At 43.7% G+C, this 13,468-nt stretch overlaps 1 protein-coding gene across 1 annotated transcript; it reads right to left on the reverse strand.

The window, feature by feature from the left end:
* Positions 1 to 35: 35 nt before the first annotated feature.
* LOC118311602 (discoidin domain-containing receptor 2-like) lies at positions 36 to 12,062 on the reverse strand. The gene is made up of 17 exons (XM_035635626.2): positions 11,857 to 12,062; positions 10,722 to 10,828; positions 9,588 to 9,690; positions 8,455 to 8,692; positions 7,021 to 7,168; positions 6,711 to 6,813; positions 5,990 to 6,173; positions 4,794 to 5,034; positions 4,562 to 4,627; positions 3,949 to 4,085; positions 3,163 to 3,373; positions 2,872 to 3,062; positions 2,474 to 2,601; positions 2,111 to 2,329; positions 1,780 to 2,014; positions 1,445 to 1,594; positions 36 to 755 (listed from the first exon to the last, which is right to left on the reverse strand). Exons 2-17 carry the CDS (start codon positions 10,804 to 10,806, stop codon positions 621 to 623), a joined length of 2,574 nt encoding a protein of 857 aa, XP_035491519.2. The 5' UTR covers positions 10,807 to 10,828; positions 11,857 to 12,062; the 3' UTR covers positions 36 to 620.
* Positions 12,063 to 13,468: the final 1,406 nt, after the last annotated feature.

Below are 13,468 nucleotides of genomic sequence, written 5' to 3' on the forward strand. Positions count from 1 at the left end.
ACGACAACCGGTATAGAATAGTCATTGTTTTATTTATTTACAAAGCTCTTTGGTTGGACAGATATTACATATATATAATAAAAAAAATCTTTATTCTTTGCTCCTGTTCAACAAAATACAGAAAAATGTATTTCTCATAAACATGTTTATAAAGCATGTGAGTGAGATTCTGCATAGTTGAAACACATTCTCATCCGGAAAACAGTCCTTGTCATGCCACAAAGAAAAAAACAAAGAAAAGCAAAAACAGAAACTTGATCAAAAACGGTCACACACTGAGTACACACATGTACTGACATTCTCTCATACATGTGCAATAGAAGTAGATCATTTTAACATCACAATTGTATTTCAAATCCTAGGATTACTTTGGAGTTCTCTATAAATACGCACAGAAGAAGAAATTAATAAATACACAAGAGGTTTGAGTACACTGAGTGAATAGTGCTAGTTTGCATGATATCTACAATAAAAGGCTCCATTCAAGTGTTAACCCTCTCCATTTACTGCACCACGGTGGCAAGCAAGCATAGAACAAACAGGAAAAACATTTGTCAGGCTGCTTCTGACCCAAAACGCTGTGCGCCTGGGAGAGAGGGGAACATTCCGTGTCCCGTCTGCTACGCCAGACTCTCCATGAGCTGAGTGTGCATCTCCTGAAAGCTCGGCCTCTGCTTGGCGTTCCGCCTCCAGCAGCTCAGCATCAGGTCAGTGTAGACTCGTTCGGGACAGCACGGCGGCTTTGGCAGGTACACCTGGGGCCACGGGGCAAAGATGTTAATGTAGTATTAATGTCAGACAGATCCAGACAGTAAAACTTCCATGCAGAGGGGGAGCTATTATACTCTATGCCCCGTAAAACATGAACTCTTTTGGATGCACATAATGAACAAAGGCTTAAAACAAGACTTTGATATTGGACCTTTTCTGTGATTTATATTCCTCAACTATGAGTCATTTAGTTTTCTTCACATATTTTTATTCAAATGTCCAATTGAAAATGCTCCTACGGAATTTTGTTTTTGCATCTTAATCTGTGGTGTTATAGATGAACAGATTATTATAGGCATCCTCATCCTCATCCCCCCCCCCCCTCCCATGTACTTCTAATGATATTTCAAATGACAGTTCTATTGCTGATAACTGTTTTGATACATTTCGTGAGTTGGCTAACATGAATTATGGGTATTTAAGATGACGACTCTGAAAAGTGCCATTACGATAAATTAGACCCTTTAAGACCACCTTTCAGGTGTGCAGATCTTCTCTCTTTTCAAACCTTCTGTGATATTTTGTTGACCCAGCATCCATTGTGATCTTTGTCCATTTTTAAATCTGTGTGATGACCCCACTCGAACTGTGACAGACCACGACTGACAGACCATTGTCAAATTGCACTCTGGAGGACATGGTCCTCCAAACCTCTGCAGTGCCTATACTGTACCTGCTTGCCCTGGTCCCTGAAGAACTCGCCGGTGTTTTCAATGACCTGCTCATCAGAGAGCTGGGAGTAGGGCTGCTCCTTGCACAGAGTCAGAATCTCCCACAGAGTCACACCGAACGCCCACACATCGCTGGCCATGGTGAACTTACCCTGAGAACATAGACAACTTAAATCCAAATACAGTCCGGCACAGACACTTAAGACATTGAATGCTGGGGTGTTTGGTGGTGTTGGGCAATAATAAATTCACATATACAGTCTTATCAGCATTTACTGAGAGGTTACTTATACTTTTTCTGAACAGAAATCCCTCTTTCGCTCCAACCGACACTCACCAGCAGGATGCTCTCCCAGGACATCCAGCGAATGGGCAGGACGGCCCGGCCCTGGATCCTGTAGTAGTCTCCTCTGTACAGGTTTCGGCTCATGCCGAAGTCGGCGATCTTTATTGTGTAGTTCTTACCCACGAGGCAATTGCGCGTGGCCAGATCGCGGTGGACAAAGTTGAGAGAGGACAAGTACTTCATGCCAGAGGCGATCTGCACGGCCATCCCAATCAGTTTACTGTAGCTGAGGGTAGAGGGGACCACAGACAGTGAGACACTGGCTCGTCTCGTTGGCTCTGTATGTTATATATTATAATTTAACGTTGAGTTGTGAGCCTACCTGACCATGCTCTCGCCCTCCTTCTCCTCTTGCTCTGCCTTGTCTTCCTCAGTCGCCTCCTTGAGCCGGAGGTCGCACAGGAACTGGTTCAGGTCTCCGTTTTCCATGTACTCGGTGATCATGCACAGAGGGTCCGTGTCCACACACACCGCCAGCAGGCGGACGATGTTGGGGTCCCTCAGACGGGACATGATACGGATCTCCTTCAGGAAGTCGTTCCTGCGGCGCAGAAGGGACAAGCGTATGAATGAGTGATAACAACCAGCCGGAGAGTGATGAGTAATTATGGTTAAGAAAATAATGTACACGCTACATCCTTGTCCTAAAATTGTGAAACAGAAAATGATGGCAGTTATTTTTTACCTTGCATTCTTGTTGGCGTCTTCCCGCAGTGTTTTAACAGCAACAAGCAGAAGTGACTCATTGTTTCCTTCTAAAGACAAATCCTCGCCCAGAAAGTCCTGCATGCCCTCGGCCTCACACAAGTGCACCTGTATATAAACGCACTTCGTCATTCCATCATCCACTTGGCACCGCCTGGAACCATCTGTTCAATACCACTTAGTGTTGCCCACAGTACCATGCTGCTTTGACCACAGAGCAATATGTCTTTTTTAAAGATTAGTCATATGGAGAAGATATATTAATTGAACAATGGCAAAGAGAGAACAGCCCAATCAATCTAATAGCCATTTCAGTGAATATTTCAAAAAAAATGTAATCGATGTAAGCAAACTTGAGAGCCACAAAACTGAATATACTTCTCCAAACTGTCCCTCTCCCAGCTTCTCCTTGAAGGTGAGCTTGTCTCTGGGGAACTCTTTCATGGAGGAGTCGGTGCCGGCAAAGAGATTCATGTTGACGGCTGTGATGGAGGGGCTGCGGCTGTCTGAGGACTCTTGCAGGCTGATGATGTCCGCCTCTGCATAGTGGGGGGCACCGTCTGAACCCCCTGCGCACACCAGTCACACACACACATGACACACTACAGCAGCTAGAACTATAGCAACCCTCCACAGTATTTAGTGCAGCATATACTGTCATAGTCTTACCGAGGTGCTCCATGGACTGAGCGAACTCAGGCAGCTTTCGGATGAGGCGCGAGGGCTCCTGGTAGTCGGCGCAGAGGGGGAAGATTCTCTCGTAGGTGGAGTTGGACGTGGAGCCGTCCTCGGTGGACAGAGAGGAGTGGTGGGAGGAGAAGGCCTGCGTCTGGATGGCAAGACGGGCTGTGAGTTCATCGTCCAGTATGCGACGGGACGCCTGGAGAAGTCAGTGTGCAAGAGATGAGGTCTGTTATTTGCTGTTGATGTTAAATGCTTATAATTGTTACTGCAAGATAATTTTTCCCCGTCAGGGTTGTTGATTGAAGAAATATGTCATATAATAGATACAGATATAAGTGGAGCTTATGACAGAAAAAAAATGGTATTCATCCAAAATTTCATACTACAAGGTCTTTGTCAGGCAAACTCCCAGGTGAACATAAAACAGCATATACAGGCAAGATAAATCACAGGTCCACCCTCTATTAGGAGATCATATAATACAAAATAATAACAACTACTACGCACATCAAAACTAATAATGTATAATGGGGTTCAGGTAAAAGTATTCCCTAATTTAAACCATGTGGAAACAGTGTTTAATGCATTAATTCTAGGCATTTGAAGTTGTAGTGATTTTTTTCTCAGATCTCCTTTCCTAGCAAACTTTTCTTGACTCTGTCAGTGCTTAGATTGGACTGTGGCTCCATAGGGGCCCCATTGTAACACCTGATGTGTCTTTTAGTATGCATTATCTACAACCCCCCCCCCCCACCCTCCCTTTCCTCTCACCTTCTCCAGCATCTTCTGCCACACCTGCCGCCACAGGATGATGACTATAATGGTCAAAAGGATGGCTATGATAGCCACCAAGCAGCCAATCAGGATCCGGGTGTTGCTGTCGTCCAATTTATGAGTGGGATCTTCCCCTATAAGAAGAAAGGATGAGAGCTGTATGTTGGGAAGTTCTCCTTGTTGTATATCCCAATAATAATTACATTTTCATTGTACAATCCTCTTCATGTTTCATTGCAACTACAGAAGCCATGACAATCATCCTCCTTTTGATTCTACCACCAGGGGGCACTGTTAACCCCAAATCATTTGAGTTAAACCACCTCATGCAGATGCCTGCACTTTTGGACTGAACTACATAATTACACATTATATTAAAATGTATTAAGCAAATTAGTAAATATAATAAATGAGCAATCTTCTAAAAAAATATCATAGAAAATGTATATTATATGTGTCTGACTGAAGATTATATGTTTATAAACTTTCACATCACTTCCCAGCAGCCCTGCACTCATGTCTGCCAGCTTTTTTTTTCTGACTGACACTTCACCATAACAACAGCCACAGCTTGAAGAAAAAGAAATTCAGACAGGGTTCATGAGCCAACCTGGGAGTGTGTTTGTGGGGTGTCCATGTTTGCGAGGAGTCAGAGATGTGTTGTACACTGCCGAGCCTGAAACAAGGGAAGAAAAACAAAAGCTGAAGGACACAGGAGGTTAGACCGGAGGCTGCTATAGTACAATAAAAATGCAGCATTACATTCCAAATGTTCCAACAAGGTGCTGACTGGCTGGAAGACGACACCAACACCTCATCCTTTTTTTTTTTTTTTTTTTTACCTGATTGGAAGGCCACCTCACTGAACAGCATCCAAAGGTCACTGAAGTGGAAACGACATTTGATGCCGCTGGCTGTGCGGTCCCCGAGGGGCACGGTGACAAAGCGAGCGATTTGGCTCACGCGGTCCACAGTGGGCCTAAAGGTCACCGGGTCAGCCTCCCAGTCTGGGCCTGACCGGAAGTAACAGGAGGCCTGTCTGAACATCCTCACCCCTCGACTAAACAAGTTGTTGCAGTGAACCTGTGGGGGTCACAGTTGGAAATGGAAACAGCCTCAAAGCACTGGAACGTCATCTTACAAAAAGTCTGTTATCTTGTTCATATCCATAAGGGATATGTATGTTTTTTCTCAGCTGAGAAGGTGTAAAAGCAAAACTCAAAATGGACAGCATCTTAAAAGGGAGATGATACATGAGCAGGTGTGGTGATGACTAATCTGTGCTGCTCTGTTGTAGCTGAAAGATATTATCTTCCATCTCTGAATTCTGGCCATGGCTCATGACAAATATAATAATTACACAGATGATATAATTTTCACACGGCCATGCTACTTTGCATCATTGTATACATTTCATGTCCCATGCAGCATTACAAGATGGGTGTTCAGACCAGCATTGTGTTGACTTAAAGGTGACTTATTATGTTCATATTCAGGTACATACATTTAATTTGGGTTATCACTTGAATAGGTTTACCTGCTCTAATGTTCAGAAAAGGCATCACACTGTTCTCAGACTGTCCATTCCTGCAGCTCCTCTTTTCTCACCTGGATTGCTTTCAGCCCCTCCTCCCAATGAACCCCTCTCTGCTCCGAGTGGCCAGCTGGCCTAGTCTTTTGTGATTGGTCAGCCGATTTCAAAATGTGTGGGAAATGTCAAACCCCTTCACCAGAAAAGATTCTCTGTGGCAGTTGGGGTTAGCCCAAAAGAGTCCAACTGTGACATCACAGTGGGAGAGAAATCTGAACCAGTTGTTCAGAGCCAGGCTGTAGGGTTAAGCCACAAACTGTGAAAAAGACCCCCCTGTGTTTTGTTTGTGAGCTGACAGGCTCCACAGATACACACATTTATGTGCACAAACACTGAAAAATGGATTTTTGCATAATATGTCACCTTTAAATATTACAAATATTCCACCTTTCACCTTTTAAGCTGGAGATTCCTGGAAAGTTTTTGTTTGCCCCCTGAACTTCTTACCTTCATGGAAGTGAAGTTTCGGACACGGTCGAACTCAAAGATCATCTCCACATAACCTTTGGTGAAGCTCTTGTTGTTCCAGCCCACGTAGTCGTAACCGGGCCACATGCTGTAGATGTGACTGTGGAGGAAATCGTCTAGGCCCCAGGTGCCATCGGTCAGCTGGCCGAGGCCCTTCGTCAGTCTGGAGGAGGCACGAGACGAAGAATAATAAAAAGAAAAGTTATTTATTTCTAGGAGGAGAGGAGCGATTTTTATAAACATATTGCCATTTTAGCCCAAAGGGGTAGAAAAGGATATGCTAATTTGCATGTGAAGAACATTACTGCACTCACAGGAGGTAAGCAAAATGAGAATGACTACAGAAACAACACCTGCTATTTTGTCTACATCATTGTTATATCTCTCCATTAATGTTAGACACTGCCTTTTCTCATAGCTGTTGTTATTTTGTTGATGTTCAACATCTATTGCACTTCTGTCCACCGTGGGGGAGGGATTCCTCACTTGTGTCTCTCCCTAAGGTTTTTTTTCTCTGTTAAAAAGCTTTTCCTTTAGTTTCTCCTCACTCGAGTCGAGGGTTAAGGGCAGAGGATGTCGCATGTTGTGCAGATTGTTGAGTCCTATGTGACAAATTGTGTAAATTTGAGAATATGGGCTGTGCACAAATAATATTTGATTGATTGATCTTTATTTCCAGAAGTAGCTGTGAAATCCCCACCTTTCAGCCAACGCTCCGTCATACACAGAATCATTAAAGTACACATCCAGGCCTCTGTAGATCATTTGGTGCCCGTCTGGAATGCTGTAAGACGTCAAGCCGTCTAAAAGAGCAGGTCAAAGATGATTATGATCGATTTACTCATGGCAGGCTGAAAGGATATCATGACAATAAACAAAATGTTGTTATGACGCGCCACACGTCAGCTGTTCAAGACACAAAGAAGGAATACAGATGGTAATGAAACATGGACTAAGTGTTGCCAGATGAAGATGCAGCACTGCGTGTGAATTGGAAAGTGGTGACTAACCCAGCCATTCACAGCCGTAGAGCTCCACTCTCATACACACGATCATGGAGTGGTCGGTCACGGGCATGAAGCGGACAAAGCGTGCTATGATGGGAGGCTCCAGATCCTTCAGCACCACGTCATATGCATTCCGGTTCCCCTCGATTACCTGGCAGAGGAGAGGCGGATGACACCAGACTGACGGCGAGAAGCAGGGATGGTTAATGCTGTGAAGGAAACTCTGAACTCTGCCGCAAGGGATTTGGGGTTGTTGAGTGGCAAAATTGCTATGTGTACCATTTTATCAGCATGAATATGTGATAGATCAAATAAATTATGAAACCAAAATGCCACCCCCCCCATCTCATGAATTTAACATCACACTCCCTGTGAATTCTACTCGCTGAAGAGAAGATGTTGTCGTTTCTTACTAACTTAATAAAATTTGGCAATAAAAATATTCCATTAGAAGTACTTCAAAAGTCCTGTGCTCTGAAAATATTAATGAAGAACATAATTATTAATAGCAAAATGTTTACAGCAAAGTACTCATAATTCAGGAGAGATTAGTGCTTATGGGGGACAATGTTATATGAACATATAGACATAAATATTATTGGATGGGGTTAGGACTCATGTTTTAACATATATATTTTACTGCTGTACCTGGTCGAGCTGGAGTATATTAATTATTCCATCATCTTTTTCAACAAATGCAATTTTTTGAGATCATGATTCCTGCCGTGGGTCTTTTCTCATCTTGCCGCTCTGTCTCCATCCACCCACCAGATGCCCTGAGTCTTTCTCACATGTCGGTTTCCACATCAGCTGACCCGTATTTAAACCTGCCACCTGCTCCCTGCCAGGTCACGTGTTATCTTTCACGGTGGTCACCCCGGTTCCTTGCCACCCTGTTGCCTGCCTAACACGAAAAATACTCAATTAAGTCTACGGCTCCTCATCTACACCTGATCAATTTGATAATAATGATAATGAAATTTATTTATATAGCACTTTTGTTAACAAACCAAAAAGGTTAAAAACCAGACAAGGACGCTGAATAGAAGCTATGTAAATAAATGCAGATCAAGCATTCCCAAAAGCTTTCACAAAGAGAACAGCTCCAAGGCGAGATTTAAAAGAAGCTGGAGAGGTAGTGTGTCTGAGTATAGGTGGGCAGAGAGAGAGAGAGACAGTGTGGGCGGCACTAATAGAAAAAGCTCAATCTCCCTTTCTCACAAACTGCGACCTTGGCAGGGCTCCATCTGCAGATCTCAGCAGTCGAGAGGGCCCACACCAGCTCAATAAATCTGAAATGTATGTTGGGGCTTGGCCCTTTAAGGCCTAAAAAAGTGTGTAATCATTTTTTATAACATATGATAATGCATCAAATGCTCAGGACACTAGAATAAAAGCAGTAGATAGTTAGACCCAGTAACATCTTCCCCTGCTCACCTGCCTTCCCTTCCTGTCACTCCAGTCCACCCATTTGCTGCCGTCGCGGCTGTACTTGATCATGTATCGCTGGGCGAACTCGTTACCCATTCCGTCGGCGTGGCGACCTTGGGTGCCCACCAGCGTGACAAAGTGCAGCGAGCGCAGGTCCACCTGGAGATACTCTTTGAGGCCGTCAGGCTCTGACATGATGTCGGGGCACCAGGCCCCGTCCCCGTCCCCGTTGTCAAAGTCAAGTCTGAGGAGGAAGAGGAGACAGTGAAAGGAAAGGAAGGGCAACGAGTTCGGGGCAGAGAGGTGAAGACAGGAGGGATTTAAAAAAAAAGGACGGGGGGGGGGGGGGAGAGAACTATTTCAAGACATTACTAGAGGAAGAAGAAGCAGAGGGAATATGTAAGGAGGGACAAGTTCGTTAAAGAACTTGTCTACCACAGTACAGGTCTTGTCTGTGCTAATGAATGCATATTTGCACTACATCTCCCACTCAACATGAAGCCAGTTCATCAAACTTTCATATGTGCTGAGCTTCAGCTAACCGGTTTGAAAAACTGTAGCTCTACATCCATGATAAGAGAGATGAATCAATCTTTCCATCTCACCCATGGCAAGAAAGAGAAAATAAGTGTACTTCCCAACCTGTTGAACATTACGTAAACTAATCCCAGTTTAAAAACGCTTTTATATCTAGTTCATTCTTCGCCCTCGGAAAGAGCAGTGGACCAAACAATGTCACCTCAAGGTCCATTAAGTCCGTTATTGGACTGTGCATCTGTTGTCAAGAGATGATGCCATGACAACGGAGCCAAATCCGTCACGAAGATCATGTGATTTGAGCAAAAGCTCCACCTTGAGATAAGATTATAATGCAGCATAAGCATAAGGCACTTTTTTGGTAGAAAAAAACAACAACTTCTGTGCATGTAAGATGTAATAATTAAGCAGGGCAGTGGTGAGGTGGAATAAACAGGACCTGGGGTGAACACACTCAAAGTTTCAATCAAAAAGAAAACATCATTTTACAGATTATCACAGATTATCACTTTGCATCCTGTCTAATGATATCGCACTCGTGACGTCCAATGAAAGTGACCCGGAAATTGGGACTAAGGAAGAAAATGCGCAATCCCACGTGCCTGCCAAATCTCGCTGCCGTCGACTCGGACCAGCGACTGGAGGCGGAGATGTCCTCGTCCTGAATCTGCCCGCCGGTCATGCCCAGAGGATAGCGACACATTTCTACAAACACATGAAGCATCGCTGATACAGTCACTGGTGATTATGTCTTTGCATACGTGTGTGTGTGTGTGTGTGTGTTTGTGTGTAAAACCTGTACTCTATTTGGGGCAGCATGATTGTTTATCCTTATTGTGTGTATTTTCAGGATGTGAGGAGGTGAGTGTAAAGTGGTCTGGGCTCATCCCTCCCCCCCAGTCCCCTTCCTGCAGCACCGCAAAGCCTCTAAAGCCAAACAGAGGCATCACTGTGTAGGTGCCAGTCTAAGCAAAAGGAGCAGGGAGTGGCCTGGAGGCCGCCCGCTCTTCATTTCTCACCCCCTCTTCATAATTTATACGAGAGACACGTGAGAGATTTTCTTTCTTCTTTACTTTGAATCATCCAGCACTTCTAATCTATGCTCCCATATATTTAAAAGGAGGAACTGTGACAAAATGAGCTGCATTTTCATATCCTGCCTGCTGCATCTTCCAGAGTGTCTCACTGTTTATTCCCACCATCACTACCTGGTAATTAAGGGACGTCTGTTTTATTCACCTTCCCACTGAACTCCCTGACATGTACTTTGAGAGCACAGCGGAACAAAAAGGCCTTTTACTGTGAAAATATTCAAAGTGGGAAAAGTCAAATGTGTGCATGTGTGTGTTACATACAACTACGCCTCAAAATTTTCAAACTTTTTTTTTTTCCGCGAAAGCCCCCCGCTTGTGAAAGGTCTGTCTGTTCTGGGGGTATTTGCTGTCTGACCATTAGGTAAACCACATACACACTCTCCCATAGGAACACGCACACTACACTCTTGCATTTGGAGCCCACCCACCAAAAAATTGCTTTCCTTCTCCATCTTGTCAACATTCTTCTCCCCCAGGAAAATAAAGAAGTTTATTTCGATCTCAAATATGACATAGCCACATGGGACTTTATCTGATCGCCAACTACGACCCCAACTAAACACGCACTATCGTGGATTGTTCAACTGCACGTGAGATGAGCAGCTTTACCCCGACACGGTTGTTAAAAAGACAAGGATCTACCTGGGTTGACTTGAGCCCTCACAGCGGCAGCCAGCAGGAAGAAGACGACACCACGTGTGAGCAGTTTCAACTCCATGACCTTCATCTCTTCTGGGGGAGCTGCGCACCTGAAACATTTTTAAAAAAGAGTTGTAGATCAGTGGGCGAGATGAGTGGTAAGGCTTATCATAAATATCCCTTCATACGACATATTATCACATTTTCCTCCCACGGCTTATCCTGCGTCTTATATTCATATTCATGATGGGTCAAAGGATTCAAAGGCTTAAGCTGTCCCATACAAAAACAATAAGAAGGCTTAGCTAAAACACTGGTGCACTCTAAATTATGATAATTAGATTAAAAGTAAGAAATTGAAAAAGGAATAGAAATGGAAGATTTTGAAATACGGTGACAGTCATATTTCAGTGACAGCAGGATGTTATAAATGCTCCATGGCGATGGATCTCCCTCATACTCTGCTGAGGTCCACAGTGGTCGAATGCACACACAGTTCTCCTTGTGAGCCAGAGTCCTGCTTCTCTCCCACTACACTACCTGCAGTATGAGCTCTCGTTTTGATCCAACTTGTAAAAAGCCCATTGAAGGTCTCACGGACTTGCACCTCCAACTCACTCTGTCAACTGCCCAGAAAGTGCACTTACCCTCATTCACGTGGTGCCTTTTTTTGGGGGGGGGTGGGGTTAGAGTTTGCTCCTGTGCCGGTGTGATGTGCACTTACTAAGAGCGCATTGTAACTTGTTCATGTTGTACAAAAAAACACCGTAAACTAAATCTAACTTACGGTATCACACCAGCAAAGTTACACATTTGTGCCTGGAATTAAATGTTTCCAGTTTCCAGTTGACATGATGATCAATGACTAACTTTCTGGTGTAAAAGCTACTATACATAAAAGTAATTGAAGTGAAGTAAAGCACAACGTTACAATATTCACACCTCTGAACCTGTATGAGTATTGATAGATCTATTCTCTATGCTTACTCCAATGTTTTTAGACTTGTGTGATGTCACTCTTTGCACTCAGCTGAGCCGAGACAAACTTCCCTCAAAGTCAACGTGGACGTCAGGCTCAGTATACACACACACACTCACACACACACACACACACTGGAAAAACATGGAGTTGACTTACTTTCACAACTTCTTCTCCCCTTATTACGAAACCATCTGTCTCGGGTAGTATTCCGCATCTACCGTGAGTTGATGCGTCCGCCACTGCAAGTCGCTGACCTCTTCCTCTGAAGGACTTTCTGCATATGGAAAAAAAAGAGAAAAAAAAGGGCGAGAGAGGGAGAGAGGGAGAGGGAGGGAGAGAGGAAACAGTCCTTCTGGCCGGAGGAACGAAAGAGAGAAAATGACACGCTTGGGATTCTGAGATGAATGCCAAAATCCCAGAATTCCACCTGATCCACAAATGGCTTCAATTATGGCCCACGAAGGCAACTGAGAGCAGCAGTACATCTGGCAGCCTCCACCACGGGCTACTGACAAAAACAGACTGGAGTTCATTTTCCTGCAGAGGGGAACCTGCTCATTACTGGAGGAGACATGATGTTTTAGAAAACAAAGCCGTCACCGGGTACAAACAAGATGAGGCATGACCGGGGAGAAAAGCACAATGGACATAATGGTTATAACAAACGGCAGAAGCTTGATGAGCAGTAATCAAAATGGGAACCAGACTGGTTCAATAGAACAGACTACCACACAACTTGTATCATAAATGATTCATAGTTCCCAAGCGTAGACTATATATAAAAATGGACGTGGTCATCTGACTAATGCGGAAGTGCCTGAAACCTGTATTCTCCCGTAAGCACCAGCAGAGGGCGACTCCACTTGCAGCAAAAGAACCCAAATCTTTCATGAATTAATTGTTTTTACTTCAATGGGTCATGCACTGATGCATTGGTCAACATGTTTAAACTGGTAAGTGATTGGATGAAAAGGAAAATGAGCTGGACGAGTAGAAAATGTGCTTGTGAATTAGGAGGCGTGTGCCAGAAGACAAGTCCTTGCTGAACTTTCACTGAGTGTCTGCGGTGATTCTTTTAAGACAGCGCTTGTTAAAGGAACAGTTTGACATTTTAAGAAATACACCAATTTGTCCCTTTCTCTTTTGAGCTAGACAAGAATATCAATGTCTTGTCTGAGTGCATGCTAAATATGAAGCTGCTGTAAGCTTATCGACGAGGGTACACCACAGGAGCAACAGGACTGCAGTTTGACTTCAGTCTTGATAAAGTGCTACAATAGTGCTTCACAAGTAAAAAGCGCATAAGTAAAAACATGAAGATAACATCAAAACAAATAAAAACACAGTCATAAAAGAATAAAACCACTTGATGACGTATGACAGAAAGTTAGGCACTGGCTGCCATAAAAATAACTAAACCTAGAATGAGGTAAAATGCGCTACAAAAGGTATCATTTAAGCTTTGATAAGTTAGAAAGGGTGTAGTCACAAGAAATACATCAGGGGCCAATTTATGTTAAGAGGAAAAGCCTATAGGCTGCGTGTACATGAGAATATTAGTGGAATATTAATTATCAGATTAGTAGGAATATTGCCCTTTCTGAAAAAAGGGCAAAAACAATAATATTTTCTCCATGTAAATTTGTTGTGAGTGTTTCTACTTTTGTTTTATGAATTTTGAATCCAGTCTTCTTCTCAGATCACGTGAGGTTCTGAGATACTTTCATGCACAGGGAGGTTTCAAATCTAGCCACAAATTTCCAGTGAT

The sequence above is a fragment of the Scophthalmus maximus genome, chromosome 5, assembly GCF_022379125.1.
Source record: "Scophthalmus maximus strain ysfricsl-2021 chromosome 5, ASM2237912v1, whole genome shotgun sequence".
In the NCBI taxonomy this organism is placed as follows: Eukaryota; Metazoa; Chordata; class Actinopteri; order Pleuronectiformes; family Scophthalmidae; genus Scophthalmus; species Scophthalmus maximus.

Coding starts and splice junctions, on each gene's coding strand:
- LOC118311602 (XM_035635626.2), bottom strand. CDS start 10,806: ATGAAGGTCATGGAGTTGAAACTGCTCACACGTGGTGTCGTCTTCTTC. Junction 7,169..8,454: donor GTGACAGGAAGGGAAGGCAG/GTGAGCAGGGGA, acceptor CTCCTCTGCCAG/GTAATCGAGGGGAACCGGAA. Junction 2,015..2,110: donor GAGGGCGAGAGCATGGTCAG/GTAGGCTCACAA, acceptor CTCTACCCTCAG/CTACAGTAAACTGATTGGGA.